This window comes from Colias eurytheme, chromosome 7 (genome assembly GCF_061535395.1).
Source record: "Colias eurytheme isolate Ceu_HAF_F1 chromosome 7, ilColEury1 Martin Lab GWU primary, whole genome shotgun sequence".
Classification (NCBI taxonomy): Eukaryota; Metazoa; Arthropoda; class Insecta; order Lepidoptera; family Pieridae; genus Colias; species Colias eurytheme.
The window spans coordinates 2,346,382-2,365,743 of NC_142986.1; the positions used below are offsets into that span (position 1 = coordinate 2,346,382).

The window sequence follows — 19,362 nt, forward strand, 5'->3', positions numbered from 1 at the left end:
TTTCTTTTTCTGTGAAAATAGGAATATTTTTTCTAATATATTTCTTGATTCTCCGAAATGGCTGTAAAAGTACTAAATTTTGATCAAAATACAGCGGCTCGAGTTTTGGTTGTCAGGGATGTTGGCGTTATTCATTTAAAATATGTATTTAAAACATAATATTTGCTTATTTACATAATATACTTAAATAGATATTATTATATATTTTTCCGTCTATTTTACATTAAGTGTCTTTTAATCGAAGTATTTTATTTACTTCTTGTTACATTTATAGTTTTAATAGCACAATAATTTTAAATGTATAATAATATTGAATGTAAACGTTTTCTTATTATAAATAATAACTCTAGTCTTTGAAAATAACGCATATTTCAGATACGGTTAGTGCGTTGAAAAACTATTAAGTTTCTATTTAATTCAAATATTGTACTGTTAATGTGGTTGAAGTTAAATTTACAATACATAAATAAGTATTGCTAATCAATTTATCTCTCATAGTAAGAAAAAAATAGAAATTACTATCATCTTTATAATTCGTGTTTTCAGAACAACTTTTACAGAAGTTTGAGTTTTTTCCATGTACATAATCCCTCGTATAAAAATAATTTAAATATAATAATGGCTCTAATAACGTTTAAAATAATAATGGCCAAATACAATAAAATAATTTGGTGTTAATGCGGGTAGTATAAATATTCTATAAATGTGATTGGTAGATATGTAGGTGCTGATTCTTGGAATTATAATCAATATATAACATTAATTTTATTATATTGCTTCTTAAATTCATGTGAAATTGCTATAAAAATGTCATATCACAGTTTTCAAAACTACCCTCGGTTTTTAAATAGAAAAATTATTTGATCTGTTCTAAAATTTAAAAAAAGTAGCAATATCACTATATCAAGTTATCAAGAAATTGTTTGTTCAACTAAAAGCTCTTAATTTTGAGTTACCCTCTATGTCTTATGATCTAGTCACAAAATATGCCAAAAAACTAGTCTATACATTCCGTTGCATTTATTTTTTTAATCATTAAGTAATTGTATTCTAAGTAAATACAATATGAATATTTTGGTAAGTGTGACGCACAAAATGTGGTACTTTCATTAAAAGTTGTAATTTTAATTTCAATGTTTTGTCTAGAAAGGCAACTAGTCCAACGGCTAGCTAACTTAGATCTGTTTTAATTCGAAAAGTGAGGTTTGGGAAACGAAAGACTTGTAAAAGAATGATAATATAAGAGAAAAAGCGTAAAATTTCAAGGGATTTTAACCCGAAGTATGGATTAAATATACAGGTGCGACAGAGAAAGGTATAGAAAGAAGGTACTGTGATAATAAAGTAGTTTTCATTCATTATAAATATCAAATCATTAATACATAGTGACACTTACGTCACTTATGTTTTGAGCTGTCATTGGTTGACTTAAAACCTATTTTTAACCGGTAAAATTAAATTACTGGTTATATGCTAGGTAAGTTGGGGCTTAATAAATATTTGATTTTACACTGGTAAGTATATAAATATTTATAAATTTGAAAATTTCATTTATTTTCTTTGGAACAGCAAGCGCATGCGCAGCTTGTGGTGCTCATTTTCTTTTTGTATCGAAGGCTTAATAATTGTCATTAATTAAAAACATTAATTTTATAAATTAAGATGGACATCTTAGACATCTTAATGAGAGGAATATAAATTTCTAATTAGTGCGTAATCAAATTGTGTAAAATAAACGACGATATTGTCGAATCTTCAAATTACTCTCGAATAAAATAGTTTAATCCAAATGTATTGAATAATCACAATAATTTAAAATACTTGAATAGAAAATACAGAATAAAATTAATAAACTAAGGTCTTGAAGAAACTTTTTTAAATATACTTAAAACTGTTCAATTTTCTTTCCTATATTTCTAATACGGGTATTAAGTTTGATTTATGCGATAAAATCCATTTATAAATGCTTGAATCAATTGACATAATGCATAATTTAATAATTTTTTTATTATCTATCTAGTTATATATTAATACATATTAATATGAATATAATATTGAATGTCCCATTTAAAAGGTGAATGTAAATATTATAAATACAATTCAAGAATTGAATTTACGAAATTGATAAGGAAGATAGGTTGGCTGAAGATGCGTTCAACAAAATTTTCTTACACTTTCTATCTATCTATTATTTATATGGGTTTTGATCCTCAAAGGAATATGTTTTTTATTAATTATAAATTCACCATTACTTATACATATAATTATAATGAATCTTCACAATGAAGAAAGAATTTGTGACCACTTTATTTATTTATTTTAATAAGTTATTGACAATATAATATAATTTATCTTTACGTCAGTAATTTATTTTCACTATTGAGGACAGCTAAAATCTTAAATCATGTAAAACTACCAAATTGAATTGACTCAAACATCAATAAATCTTTAAGCTGACCTACCTTCACAAAATGGTTCTTATATCAAACTATATCCTCAATTGTAACTTCAATTATATCTTCATATATCGTGTAATGAATGTAACGCAAGTTTATCGTTCCTTCGAATTTAGATCGGTAGTAAACTCTAGTCAATAAATATTAGGTAGAATTGAATTTCTCATAACAAGGATATTAATTAATTATATATTACGTGTTTCGTCCAAAAATATTTATTATTCACATTTTGTATATAGATACAATTATTTTAAGTCGCTACGAATAACGCACATACATTTTCTATTGTATAAATGATTTCTATTTTGTGCTGTTGGTGTTCGAATAAATATACAATGTATGCATAATTCTATAGTCACAGTAATATTGTATAACAATATAAAAATGCCAAATAATTGTAGATGTACTTTCGCGCTCAGTTTATTTGTATAAATTAAGTTGCATTCGAATTCGGTGGGATTATAGTACATTTCTACTGCACATTCTTCTTACATTTTTTTAAGATCACTTTTTAAATAATAGCTATGCAATAAATAATAATGAGTATTCACATGTAATTCAGATGTCTTTTTGATGATTTGGACGGTCTTATATATTTATATTTCTGTTGCTCCTAATCTTACTAGTTAAAATCGAATAAAGCAATACTGAGGGGAAGAATTTCTCACTCTAATTCTTATTTAAATATTTTACAAGATGTATTAAAATACATATTACAATCAGAATAGAAAAGAAGTAAAATTTGAGATGTGCAACGTTTTATCGTTAAATTTCGGAAGACATAATGCAATTTCTTATATTATTTGTACATTTATTTTAAGAAATATGAGCGCGAAAGTATGTAAAATGTATATATATCTTATAGACAATAAAGCAAAGCAAAATAGAGGAATTTTAATAATAATTAATACGAAGTGAAATTTTTACCGATTTTTCTATCATAAAAATTGACAAGCACTTTTGAATGAAATAACTTACTATGGCTATCTTTTTTCTTCCTTTGAATAAATGTCCTAGAAGGGAATATATAAACCGAATTTCTTGTATTTTTACCACAACAATAATTTTCTATAATCTATAAGCCTCTATTTTGCTTTGCAATAATAAAGTTATAGTTACATTGGATTGTCTCTTACCAAATATCATTCTAATTGTTTTTGTATTGCCATTTATTTGGTAACCCAAGTAACTTCAACTGAAATCGTTTACAACGATGTACTATGAAAATAAAAACAATAACTGGAAAACGTGTTTTATGTATTAAGTAACTTCCATTTTGAAATCCCTTTGTATCAGCTCAATCGGTGCAGGATCATCATGGTGAAGACTGTTAATTTTATGATACCTGTAAAAATAGATACATTATATAGAATTTTGCATTTATTTCAGTATAGTTTCTTCTATTATTCTAGACAGGATTTATTTGCATTTATTAGAAGTAAGAACACGCATAATTAGTAATTTCAAATCCAAGAATTAAGATCAATATTTTTATCAATATTTCGGAATTGTCTTTTACAAGTCGGTACTGAAAATAGCATTCGTGAATAAATTAAAACTACATAACTAATGCCCGCCCAGTATACCCTATAGCACTCAGAGATACCGTACATATCCAACGGTGAAAGAATTTTCGAAATCGGCTCAGTAGTTTTTGAGATTAGCGCGTTCAAACAAATAATTTATTTAACTTTATATTATTAAAGTACTACTTTACCGCCCGCGGCTTCGCCCGCTTTGTCTAAAACCTAATAAATTATATACTAAAACCTTCCTCTTGAATCACTCGTTCTATTAAAAAAACCGCATCAAAATCCGTTGCGTAGTTTTAAAGATTTAAGCATACATAGGGACATAGGGACAGAGAAAGCGACTTTGTTTTATACTATGTAGTGAAAAATTATAGGACAATATATCAATAAGTAATTACTATGCAAACTTCCAGCAGAATTATACACAGCGGGTTTTCCCCTAATCGTCTCGTTATTAGATTTAACTTCAGGTAAGCATGTAGCTGTATTGGAGTCACCAGACCGAGTGAAGGATAGTGTGGACCAGGACTGCCAGAGTTTTGATGTTGCGTTCCAATCGCGTTTGGTGAAATCTGCTTGGACCTGCAATTTTGTTTTTTATTTACATAGTGGTTAGGGCTATATTTGTGTGTGTTGAATACTCTTATAGTATACATAGGTAACTAGTAAATAGACAATTAAAATCAGTTAAGTCATATAACTTAAGCCATCTGCTAAAAGTTCAATAATAATAATTTATATGATACAAATATCATGACTTTGAAAGTGATGCATTAAAATAAGTGCTTACTAATTACAGACCCTTATCATTCTATATGTTAGAGCATAGAAAATAACTATTATTTCTATAGACAAAGTAGGTAATATTATGACTAAGTATCGAAATACACCCCCCAATAATAATAACCAGAAAATTCTAACAGTACTATAATTAGTCCAGTCTGTGGGGAAATGTAAAAGCCTCTGCTCTACAAAAGGTGGCGTAGAAAATGTTTTGAAACAATATTGTTTAGGTATGAAAGGTTAATAAAAATCCAAGTTTTCGACCTTGACGGATCCAGGCGCTAGCCGCCATCTTGAATTAAAGGTGCTAAAATTAGGTATATTTTAAATAACTTCTCAATTGTTTACTGAATCACAAAAGTGTCTATGAGGGGTTCAAAGAAGACAAAATTACCTACATTTTTTTCATACATGATTATTCTGTAAGTCTTAAAGGTAAAAAGTTACAAGCGACGGAAATGATAATATTTACAGAAATCATATAATTTTAATTTTGTTTAAAAATTGTGCAGCAATCTTTTTTTATTCTTTTTGATGGCCCGGGCTGGTTAATGGTGGCTTCTTCATTATCGTCGCTGAAATTTTCTGTTTCATTGTCTGTATTTTTAGTTTCCAACCATGAAATTTCGTCGATTAAATTTACTTTTTATTGATAACTTTATGAATCGTTCATATCGGATATCTTCTAAGGATTCCTTATCCATGTCCCCTCCGTAAAAAGTTACTAGAAAGCGTGCTCCAGCGTCTTCGATTTCTTCTGGTCATGATGACGAAATTTCATGGTTGGAAACTAAAAATACAGACAATGAAACAGAAAATTTCAGCGACGATAATGAAGAAGCCACCATTAACCAGCCCGGGCCATCAAAGAGAATTAAAAAATGATAGCTGTACAATTTTTAAACAAAATTAAAATTATATGATTTCTGTAAATATTATTATTTCCGACGCTTGTAACTTTTTACCTTTAAAACTTACAGAATAATCATGTATGAAAAAAATGTAGGTAATTTTGTCTTCTTTGAACCCCTCATAGACACTTTTGTGATTTAGTAAACAATTGAGAAGTTATTTAAAATATACCTAATTTTAGCACCTTTAATTCAAGATGGCGGCTAGCGCCTGGGTCCGTCAAGGTCGAAAACTTGGATTTTGATTAACCTTTCATACCTAAACAATATCATTTCAAAACATTTTCTACGCCACCTTTTGTAGAGCATAAATACCTACAGACTGGATTAAATTATTCATCAGCTACTTTTCCCGCCATACCTTATCACCCCCAACGGTCCAAGACAAAGATGGCGCTGGGAGGCCAGTAGACGAACAGTTTAAAGTCACGATTGGAGATGATGGGTTTTCTGGAGCTTTCACGTGCAACACGGCGTGTGAAGGTGGTACTGTAAATGTTTTGATCAAATTAGCAATCAATTGATGAAATTTTACAACTTACTGATATGTTCTTCATTAAATATATTATTAAGTACCTATAATAAGACTAAAATATATTATTATTATTAACTAATATCTAAGGCTTTTCACGCAATTAAGGGCTAAACCTATTTCTATTTTTTTATTCAACCTACAAGTTTCAAGTAAATATTATAAGCTCTTTTATTCGGATTTCCTTCCCAAAGTACATTTAGATTGCCTGAATATGAGTTTCTTTAAATGGAAGGTCTTGTGTCTTGACCTCGTGTGGTTTTTCGGTAGCGTTGAACTGAATTCAATGTGATGAACGAAAAGATAAGTTGGCCTACAGTTTAGAAATAGGTTACACCGTTGATAGCGCCCGAGAGAGTATACTCATACAAGTAAAGTGCAGTTAAGACCCGAGAGTGAAATAGGGAAATTTTATGGATATTTCGTTAAGCCTTGCTTGAAAAAGTTCGTAGGGAGAAGGATTAAAATTGGAAAATACAGTTAAAATAATTGGTTTTCAGATACACTATTGATATGATAGGTATCATCTACCTATTACCCAACATTCTAACCAAGTTTCTTTAACAGCTAAGATTAATAAATAATAATAAAATAGTTATTAGATCACGAATATCACTATAATAGGCACAGACTAATAATAATATACTACGTGATAATAGGTAGGTACCTATCTACACTATACTGTTACGTTTTCCTTAGGTAGGTATCAAAATCAGTTAAGGTTTTTAAATTATCTTATCTACTCTTGAATATTTGGTCAAAGTTAAATGAGCACGGATAATAATAACATACCGCAACAAATCTTTTGTCATTTGCGTAAAAAAGCCAAGTATTAAATTAATATTCTGCAGTACGATTTAACACCAATGTTCTATGAATTTGCGGTAAATACCGTGTGATTTGTATCGAGCAGACCACAATACGTTTGTGGTACTAAATATAAATAAGTGAGCTAATTGTATTACGTTACACTAAATTTTATTGAATTGATTCGAATTATTAAGTAATTCAACTTTATGAACATGCTCTTTTTCGATAAAATATGGCTCCCATAAAAATATAGGAAGTAGATGAATATGATATCTTCTGTTGCCAAGTTGTTTTTAACTTTAAATTTAAAATTTACAACACAAAATAATTCCGTAGAGAGTTATGCGCCCTTTCATTTAAAATTTTGCCTAAAATTTACGAAAAGATCCTGTTACTACCGGTATTTTTTGTAAGTAACTTTTTTATACCTTTTTGCTTTTAGTTACAAGTATTGTTCTAAATTATTTTATGTTATCGAAAGCTAGAGAAAATATGTAAGTATACCTATATCGCTCCATGATAGTCTAATTATAGTCTAGATAGTCTAATATACATAGTTACAGGTAATGTTGTAATTCTAGAGCATTTTGAAATAGAGTTTCTAAATGTAGGTTTATTTGAATATACATTATATGCTAGAAATATTTCATTCATGCAAGAAATAAAAGCCATCTCTAAGTCATACTGAGTTGGTAAAATGTGAATCGAGACAGCCGTCTAGCTTGAATGATGGATTAACTAAGGGGTAATGTAGAACTGCAATTGTTATTGCAGAGAAATGATGATTAAACGGAAAGAGAACTATTCATACATAAGGGTAAAATGCCAGTTAATTACCTATTTATTGGTTCGTGGTAAATTACTTGTAGTACTTAATAGTTATTGAAGATGAAGGAGCTAGATGATTCGTTTATGAGATTTACAAAATATTGTGTACAAGTTAAAACATGCTCTATGTTTTTATCTGTAAACTCAATCAGAATCTAAAAAGAGACGTACTTAGGTATACGAAAGAGTAAAGCGCGTCACACACGGTGAAGATACTATAATATTTTATCTTAAGATACTGTTATATTTTATATTACAGTATCTTAACGCTTCCGGTATCAGCGTTCGGACCATCATTTTTCTTTTTGTCATTGCGTACCACCCACCCCTGTAGAACCGCCATCCTGTTACAAATACTAATTTTGTGGGTCATTTGTAACAGGATGGCGGTTCTACAGGAGTCTTAGTACGCAATGACAAAAAGAAAAATGTTGGTCCGAACGCTGATACCGGATGCGTTAATATACTGTAATATAAAATATAACAGTATCTTAAGATAAAATTCTTCACCGTGTGTGACGCGCTTAATAGTTAACAATATCTTATAAGAAAACTCTATGTTTGAAAACTGGTATTTTAGTCGCCTTTATTTATTTTTATTTAACTCTTTAATAGTTGTACAGAAGCCTTAGAACTACTTACACAATACACATAGAACAGAGTACAACTATTTTGGCGGCCTTATCACTTAATAGTGATCTCTTCCAGGCAACCACGGTAAAAGGTAAACAAGCAAAATGATCACTAATTGGCGGGACGAGAACAGAAAAAGAATAATTAATAGCAAGAAAACAAAAAATAATAATATATATCTACCATAAATAATACATGTCCATATACAATATCACATATACTATACATATACATACACAATATATAAATATACATATACATAAATAAAATAAACAGATATACATACCAATTACATATTATATAATAAACATAAATAAATATATACTTAGAGGGAAACACACTGATATTGAATAAGATAAAATTATTATACGAATACCATCTATATGTACATTGTACAATGTACATATTGTAACCTAATGAAAATATAAAAGAAAAATAAAAAGTTAATAAGATATTACTGGTCCGGATCAGCAGCGGAAAGAAAATGTTGTCGCACAAGATTTTTAAAACCCGAAGTGGTCTGGGCTTGACGAATATTTAATGGCAGAGAGTTCCATAACTTAACTGATATCGCTGCAAAAGACTTGCCATAAAAATTTGTGCGTCGGCTTGGAACACGCAAGATGAGTCTGTCCTCAGAGCGAAGTGAGTAGCTTTCAGCTGCCTTTTTAGGATGAACTTACCTAAAACCCTAACATAATAGTCTTTCTTCCCCATTCTAAACATAGGTCGCTCTCCGCTAACTTCACACGTGTATGTGAAGTCATACACCGGTGGTTGGTAAGGTTCCAGGATGAGGGTACACTTCCCCTGCTGACCCCTGTCTGCTGAAGTGGTGCAGTCTACGTTCATAAAGTTCTCTGGTGTTCGGAAGACTTCGCTTCGAGAGGTTCCGTGCTTCTGAAAGTTTAAATACAGGATAAGACATAAGAAATTGTAAATATTTTGGTAATATGTAAATGAATTAAAGTTATGTATGACTTTTATTTTTATATTTATCTACCTAGGTACCAGTTGCATACTATAATATTTTATTAATTTTAGGTTTTGGCAAAATATGAAAGGTCTTCTATAACTTTCTATTAAATAAATAAAACAAAAAACCGTGCCCAAATTACATTTACTCTATTACTCTATCATATCACGGGTGACTTCCAAACCGCCAGCTAAATGCTCAATTTAAATGCTTAATTGTGGGCATCCCATCTATTTATACTATCATACCCTCTTACAATAAACAGGAACCGACAGTGGAAGACGGATGAGACGTATTAGGCACTTAAAAAGTGAATAAATGATGGCCCCAAAGACGCTACAAAAGAACTCAATTAGAAAATGTTTCTTTTGCCGGAATAAAGTTGGAGTCAATTATATTTAAAGCTCTCGAGCCATTTAGCTTTTTATATTTATATAACTAATAATAAAGAGAGTTAATTAATTATTGATGCGTGTTTGTCTAATTGGGTAGGTATTGTTTATTATTAATTATTTGCTAAGAAGAAAACATTCGTGAAAACTGAGAATGGATTGTGTCTTCGACGTAATTGATATATTTTTTTAGCCAATTAGCGAAATAATAGTGTGTTCATATTTCTACACTATTTACTGTATCTAACGTTACTTTATCTAAAGTTACTGTATCTAACGTTTACCACTAATATCCAACTTCTCTTCTTTCTATATTGAAAAAAATAAATAAATTAAGAAACCTTTAAGAAATGACCGTATCCCTAACCTAAGGCACCCTAGGAATGTTCTTGGTGTTATAATATCGAAGGTGGAAATTTAATGTCGTAAGGCCCAAGGGGCAAAGCCTTACATTTTAGGAGAGCATAAAAACATTTTGATGTGAAAAAAATGTTATAACTTATAAGTAATCAAGTTTTCGTCCTAGAGATATATTTTTGGATTCTCTTCCTTTAATATGACAAATACATCCATGGTTTTAGAAGTTGATGTTCATTACACAAATATATGAGCGACGCTATTGAATACGCTACGCTACGCTACGCTACGCTATTTACCATGAAAAAAATATGCGTCTGTTGCCTCTTTAAAAATATGAAATAACAATCTGAATCTTTAAAAGTGATCTTCTACTTACTTCTGGTCTAAATATCATGAACTGCTGGCCATTATTGTACAATCTCACGGACTGCAGCGTGTCGTTGGGCAAGGTCTGCCAACCACAGGTCACCTCCCAGCCCAGATCGGCTTTCCATTCTCCGATGACATTCACATCTATAGCCTGACTCGTAAATACTCCAACTGTAATGGATATGCAATTGTTTACATTTGTATTTACACGTGGGATATTATATTGATCCAATTTTTACATATTTTGAAATGTGAGTAAATGTGTGAAGGTCTACAAATATAAGTAACTAGATGTGCCGCATGTTTACACCCGCGGACGAAACCGCAGACGTATTTATATCGTTTATATTTTTACAAATAGCTGATAGGTACAATACGACTAATTATCATAGAAATACCTTCAGTGATTTTCCCGTGAAAGAGTAAACAACATATTACATACATACAACCATCCTACAAACTTTTGCATTTATTCTAGGTATTAATAGGATAGGATTGTAGGTACAATTTTTCCTAAATTAGGTTCTTTGTTTAAAAGATAATTATTGTAGTCTAGTTATTACTTACATTATACAAGAAGACAGATTCTAATATCTATAAACTAAGCACGAACGAAGTCAAGCTTCAACGATAGAGAGTCATCGAAAGTTTTAATTTTTATTATTTACACATTATTTTATATTTATATTATTTAAATAAAAGCCAATATGTTGCCTAATCTAATTACATCCTACACGTAAATGCCTGCGAAAGCCAAGCAATTAATTTTTAAAAATTAAACCCTAAGTATGGCTTAGCATCCCTTGCATTTTAGAAAGAGCTTTATTTACATAAGTAAATCGTTGAACCGGCGGGGAGTGGATTAAATAATTAATTATGCAAATGTGTTGGCATAAATGTGAACATATTATTACAATACACCGTCACGCGTTGTGTGGCCGCGCCTTTATTTTAGCGAATGGAATCAAAAATGATGAACTCGTAGCGTATTTTTAAACAGTTTATGTGTTTGATTGAATTTGTAATGTAATTGAGATATTTGTAGCTTAGTTTTGTATTTTGTCGTTGACTGAATACTGAATATATTTGTGTATGTAGTAGGTACATATATGAACTTTTGGAAGTGCAAACTCTACCTTTTCAGATGTTTTGTGGAACATTTTATTCACATGATCCTTTTTACGACTTAACACTATTTTAATGTCCTTTCAGTTGATTATATATATTTTAATTTAATCAACTTGTTTAGAGTATTTCATTCCTCCACAATTTTCAAATATGTATTAGGAAAATAAATATTTGAACAAATATGATAGACACAAAACATTTACATTCAGATTAAAATATTGTTTTATCCATAGCTTTAATATCAATTTTAATCGAAGCTTGTTTGTTCATCTGACTTTACTAATATAGCACCCCATTTATATCATAGGTTGTTGAACTCAAGCGGGCGCATCGACTGTATTTCATTTTTTTAAATTAGTCAAATTATAAGTCACGATAGACCGGGAGATACTGACACAAAATTTCGAGTCATTTGTAACAGGATGGCGGTTCTACAGGGGTCTTAGTACGCAATGATAAAAAGAAAAATGATGGTGTGATCGCTGGTATCGGTGGTTTAGTCGCGTGGGCGTTAGCCGAACTCGTCGGAAAAATAGCGAAAGTCAAACGATTTGTAACACAAAAATTTTAGTATTTACCGATAGCCCATAAAAAAGAAGTAGGCGGTAGTGTCATGCCATACTTTTCCGGTGTGACTTACAGCCCGCCATACCGACGCGAATATGTTGATTTAAATAAAACAATTATTCAACCATTTGTACCAGGCTAACTTTTGCACAGGTAACCATCGTCGTGCAGCCATTTACGAAAATCGCCATGCCATACTTTTCGGACGATTCCAAATGGTCGCCATACCGCCGAAAATCTGCAAAAAAATTTATTTCGCCAAACTTTTTGTACCAGTATTGCATTTGGATTTTTGGAGAGTATTTGATAAAATGTGACCATTATTATATTTGCCATACTTCTAGTAGGGGGAAAAAGTGCTGTCATACTTGAAAAATTAATTTAGTATTAATTTATATAAGTGAAGATTTCCAACACCTAGATCTTTGAAATTTTGTATTTATATTCTTTGATCCTCAAACTTCCAGGAAAAATAAGTGCCATACTGTTACAAATCGTTTGACTTTCGCTATTTTCCGACGAGTTCGACTAACGCCCACGCGACTAAGCCGCCGGTACCAGCGTTCACACCATCATTTTTTTTTTGTCATTGCGTACTAAGAACCCTGTAGAACCGCCATCCTGTTACAAATGACTCGAAATTTTGTGTCAGTATCTCCCGGTCTACGAGACATTATGGTATTTCAAGTTTTATTAATACTTTAGTCCTTTTTTTTTGATACAGATTTAGAAATTAAATTGTTGATACTTTTTTAATATCTGAATTGTATTTTTAAATAGTATTTGTATGCGATGATAAACGTAGACATTATTTAAAAAAGACAAAGACAATGTTTCTCTAAATAAATATCGTTGTACTGATTAATATGAAAACAAGTAAGGGATGAATATAGAAATCTTGTTTGAAATTTCCCAAAGATAGGATCACTTTCCACATTTAAATGTAATATTTATCTATATAGATATGTGCTTTATTTTTATTTTTGGTAAAATAGACAGAGAAAATTATTTATTTCTCTTGTTTCTCTAGAGTAGAGTCTCTACTTTATTATTATAAATAAATATGTAAGTACTTTTAACACTAACTCCCTTTCTTTTCTTTGCTTAAAAACATATTGTAAATACAAATTGTACCTACATCTTCTTCATATCATAATTTAACCATATTAAATAAACGCAAATATTTCAAAAGCGACTCTAAGAACCAACATAGCTGAGTAATAACGACTTGAAAATTTCTTAATATGCTGAATTGGATGCGTTGCTCGCTCTTAATACTTTAATGTATCATATTTAGGACGTCGCATGTTGATAGTACAACCATTAATAGATGACTAAATGGTAGCAGTTAAATGAAAAGTGATGGTACTTTTATACTTGAGTTTTGGATAAACATGGGTCATGGAAGACAAATCTATCTCTTATAGCTATACCATATTGAAGAACTAAATCTTGATAATACATTTTATTACTACTAATGTTACAAATAATAATCACCTAACAAGTTGCTTAGTTTGATTTAATTTAAATTTTTCTTTTGAGGCAAAGAAGTAGGAATCTTTTATTTGTATATTGTGGTAATCTTTTACCACATTTAGGATGGTAATAAAATCTGCTATTCACAGCACATTGAATTGCTTCGTTATGTTCCTATGCAATGTTAATATACTGCCTAGGCAATATAGCTATAGATATATTTTATCACAAGGCTCTCCAAATTTCAATAAACTCGCACAACTCGACGATAATGTATCGCGATTGTGATTGAAATTAATTAATTACAATTTACAATTAATTGCAAATCGAATAATGTATCGTAGTATTTGTTTTATTATATAGTTAAGCTTCGAATTAAAATAATTATCGTGGTTAAATATAAGTTTATATGTGCGATTATAATTGTAAGAGACAGACATTCAAAAGTGGGTTTTTGTCAAAGTACTGTTAAGTATATCTTATCACTACTTAATAAAAAACAGCTACTCTGTCCCTATGTATGCTTAAATCTTTAAAACTATGCAACGGATTTTGATGCGGTTTTTTAATAGATAGAGTGATTCAAGAGGAAGGTTTGAGTATATATATTTTATTAGGTTTTGGACACAGCGGGCAAAATCGCGGGCAGTAAGTTATGTATATTTTATCATACAACGAGTTGCTTTACATATTCGACTAATAAATAACTTATTCATACGTTATTAAAGGTTATTTTCTATTATCAATTGAAGAGAAACATTGAACTAGTGTTGCGGTTAAGGCATTCCCTTTGCTTGTGTAATCAACCTCCATTTGACAATCTAAAAGCTCGGATGCCCGCTTGGCTTTGAATTAAAGCAGGATACTTATAATTAGATGTCTGGTTATTGATTCAAGTAATTGCAATCATTGTTCGTAGTTAATAAAATCTTCCGTTACTTATTATGGCTTTTTATAATATAAAATGCTGACTTTCTTTGACCCGCATTGATAATTGATTTGAGGCTAAAGCTACATTTAATAAGTATATCCAAGAAGATAATCCCACAATTAAATATGTAAGTATATGTGAAACGAAACTATCTCCTGACCCATAAGGAAAACGCAAATAAATTTAAAGAGATCCAAAGTAAATATTCATCGCTATCAGATTACTAAGGACCTACAATGCTATTACATATTATTTTATTACAATACAGAATATTATCAAAACACCAAAAGATTATTACAAGTAATTAAGTAAATATACATATATTCAAAATATAAAGCCTATCTAAACATCGAAAAACATTTTAAAATAATTGCTTCAGCCATTTTATAAAATATTCCACTAATTTATTAACAAATTTTTCATTACTATAAAAAATTAAGAACTTAAATCACAAAGCTTTAATATGTATTTATCAAGTTTTCGTTAGGCAAATGCGTTTTTTATGTTCGCCATTAAAAGTTGAGTGCAATTATAATAGTCCCTTTACAGTCGTTCTTGACTTAAGTAATTGGCTTCAATTAACATTGATTAAGGCAACATCTGCAACATATATGTATGGGAAAAATTATCTCCATTTATATCTGCTAATATTTATAAAAATACTTGTACTAAAGAACTTATTACCTGTAAGGTTTCTGCATTGGAATCGAAGATAGTTTTTCGCGTTTAAAGAAACCACAAATATTCCATGGAAATTGAGAAGGAATGAGTTTTCCAGGAAAATGAATATGTACATTTTCCTTGTGATGTATTACAGCAAATAGAAAATGATCAAAATATAAATTGATACTTTTTGAGTAGGTAGTGGACAATAAGAGCTGGTAAACGAAATATTATGTCATACAATTTTCATAAGAAGTTAGTATATTATAATTAATTGTTATATTTCTTCCTGTATCTACTCAATCGGTTGACTGATAAAGATGACTTTAAGGTTTGATTATACAATTTTGGCAAACATTTTATTTTTTATGTAATATTTTTAATTTATATCATTGTGCGAAAATAACACACGACAAAGTATTTTCTCTACTAAAAACTTATAAATCATGTTTATTCAAACATGAAAACGTTAAAAATCGTAATTATTAAGAGCAAGTATTTTGCAAAATATCTCTTAAGATATTCTTCACAAACCGCTTTGTAAGACGTTCATACCTTACACTGAGATGCCTCAAAAGCTTCAGATGCGTTAAGTTTTCGTGAAGGGAGTAAACAATAGCTGCTATAATTATTTAGCAAATATAAACTTGGTTTATAAATTCAGTTTAAAATAGAATAGCTTCTTCTATATCATTTTTATCTGTGTTTAGATTAATCGCTACATTTAGGGCTGATATTTCAATCCTTGGTCTTATTCGTCGAATCCGTGGACTTATTCGTCGAATAATGTATAAAACTACCATTTTAAAAACGTATTCTACTTGGCCTTATTTTACAGTTTACGTGACATTTTAATATTATCGTGTAATACTTTATTGGACGGATAAGTTTTAACTTTTAACCAAGCATTGAAAAATCGGCCCTTATTTAAATACATAATGTCATACAAATTGAAAGACTTTTTTTTAAATTTCGTTAGTAGTAGAGCTATCAGCTCTATCATTTCTGAACATTAACTTAAGATACATTTTTTAATTAATGAAGTCTCATCATTAAAAATTTACAAAACAGTAATTCTAGAATTATTTTAATCAAATTAAATTGATGTCCGATTATTATTTTTAAATTTGCTCTTGAAATTACAATTTTACGTTGAAAAGTTATGATTTGTGATATTAGTGAGACGAACTTAAGACAATTTTTTTAAAGAGAATTTAACGTTCACCTTTTTACTTGTAAAATTTTTTAGGATCATCTGAAAATGACGCTAGATTTAAAATAAAATGAACATTAACTATTTTAGTTTTATATTGAAGATGATACGAACGTACGGTCGGGAAATTTTTATTGTTATATTATAGGCATAGCATTAAGTAATTGTATATAAATGTATGTTGAAAAAAAAAACAAAATATTTCTTTTTCCATTGACCAATAATTATTATAGGTGTAAAAAATTTAAGCCAGATTTCCCTCACATTTTAATACATCAAGGAACTTTCCTTTACGGGCGTAATCATAGTAGTAGTAGTTAATAGATAAGCCTTTGATACACTGTCTCTTATTAGTTAGCTTGAGATATAATCCGAGACCTATCAATTGTTACACTGGATGGGTACGTTAAAGCTTGGAACGGACCACGTGATGTCATAGAAGTCATTTTGAAATATTTTGTGCTTATCATATTATTATTCAAGAATTCACATATTATTATATGCATGTATCGATATGTAAAATTAATCATAATGTTAATTACCAATTAGTTGAAATATGATTCATTTAAAGAGAGTTAAATTACTTACCAAGCAACAAAAAAGCTTGAGCCACATTTTTACTACCCATTTTAGAAGCCATCACAATAGATTTAATTGTTACAGTCACTGATTAAAGAGATCACACAATAGTACAGTAAACATTAAAACACGTTCATTTTACAACGAAGTTTTGACAATACTGTAAGTAGTAGGTATCCATTTATGAGTGCGCGCGCGCCGACAATGAAAATTTATTAAAGTCCCTTCGACCAATGTGGGTGTGCTCGTTTGTATTGACAGTATTTTAATGGATGCGGTTTTGCCGCATTAGAATGAGTTACGTATAACATATGTCATATATGTATGTATGTGTAATGTAAATGTAAATAATCAAATCTTGTTATAAGCCTGACAATAATAATTAATAATAAAATTACATCTTATTGTATATAATATGAGCTTTCATCTTGTTTGTTAATTGTTACAATATTTTCTTATAAGATAGAGTTTAAATTTACTCATAGTATAGTTTAATTAATATTACAATGTTTTTAAAATATTAATACCGGACTATTTTTTATGTTATATCAAGCATATTAATATAATTCAGAAGCTGAATTTTAATGAAAAGACACATTTATTTTCATTAATACTCGACTTATATACAGTAATGATTCATGGAGCTCATACTTACGAGATAATATCGACCAAAAAATATTATTATTCCCCGTATGTAGGGCATATTCGGATGCCAGTTAATGAGCATTCGCAACGAAACATGGATTATTAATGCCACACCTCACTACACGATTTATTCCGCATCGATAAATACAATTCCATGCAGTTCATGATTTTGCATAAATGACCAATCCCGACACAAACGAATGTACTGATGAATAATGTCCAATTTAAAGCGACCTCTTCGTTTACGATCATAGACCGTATTCGTACTTAATTGGAGCGATTGTTCGAGGACGTAATAGTTGTGCAGGTTCATTTTAAACTGGGTGGAGTGCCTTAAAAAATAATAGGCGTAATGATCAGACGGTGCACACTAATTGATTGAACGGGTAGTAATTAAGGCGAATCCTCAAAATGATTTTAGGTTTAATAGACAATGTAGTGCAATAACAAAGCGTTTTGTTTAATGAGTTACGTAACGCTTTTCGGTTAAAACTAAAGAACTGTTACAATTCAAATTAAACTCATTTTTAATTGTTCTCGATGACATGAGAACTTTGCACGGACTGCTGAATGTTTGGACAATGATACCAAATAATAATCAGAAATCATTGAATAACCTTAAACATTGGTATATTTAGTTTTTATGACAATTAAATATTAGTTTGTAAAGGTGCGATACTTAGCAAAGTGTAAATTGTTTACTCGTATATTCGTTTAACGAAAGCTATGACAAAAATATTAAGCTTTTACATTGTATTTTGCATTGAATGCCCACTTTAATAACTTGCTCAAATTCTTACCCTTCCACTATACTGAATATATCGCTTAACAAATAACCCATGATAAAACAAGGGACGAAATTACAACCCTAAAGTAAACGTGGAGATAACACAATATTGGGAAAAAGTAGCCTGCACAAAGAGATTGAAAATTTTTAAATTGAACCGATTATCCATGTGGAAAATTACTAAGGGACATGGGATCGATGGTATGTTTTGGCCGATATAGAATGTATGGGTTGAATGGATATTAAAAAGTTAGATGTTCTTTGTAGATTATGGAGCAATGTTTCACAGTTAATTGGTCTGTTTTCTTTATGGATACGCAGTTTTTCTTTAGCTCTATAGGGAATCACATACACGCACTAAACTCTTAACTTTACAGATTTTGAATACACTGATGTAAGTATTAAAATACTTATAAATAAATATTTCCGTTTGTATCTGTTCATTTGAAAATCCATCAACAGACTAGAATTCAAAGATATGTCGCAAATTGTATCTAATGTTATAAATGAGAATTTTGCTCTAGCTCTCTAGTATCAGAAACGGACAAAAAGCCATTTAAAAAAATTAACTGTTTGGTAAATAGATAGAAATATGTGTGAATTTTGGCCATATTTTTCAGAAAAAATACATCGACGGCTCCTATAATAATAATCATTTGTACTTTACGTAACTCTATCTGTCCATTCTCCAATAGTATATGTTTTCAAGATATACATACATATATGTTTTCAAGAGCTAATTATGAGCATGTGACGATAGCTTATAATAGGATAGTTTTTCACACAAATCA

General features: G+C 29.9%; 1 protein-coding gene across 1 annotated transcript; it reads right to left on the reverse strand.

The window, feature by feature from the left end:
• Positions 1–3,748: 3,748 nt before the first annotated feature.
• Positions 3,749–17,301, reverse strand: LOC149906910 (uncharacterized). Its single transcript, XM_090103848.1, has 6 exons — positions 17,149–17,301; positions 10,590–10,753; positions 9,169–9,385; positions 6,044–6,171; positions 4,387–4,570; positions 3,749–3,801 (listed from the first exon to the last, which is right to left on the reverse strand). The coding sequence occupies exons 1-6, from the start codon at positions 17,198–17,200 to the stop codon at positions 3,749–3,751; spliced, it is 798 nt and encodes a 265-aa protein (XP_089959974.1). The 5' UTR covers positions 17,201–17,301.
• Between the last annotated feature and the right edge of the window lie 2,061 nt (positions 17,302–19,362).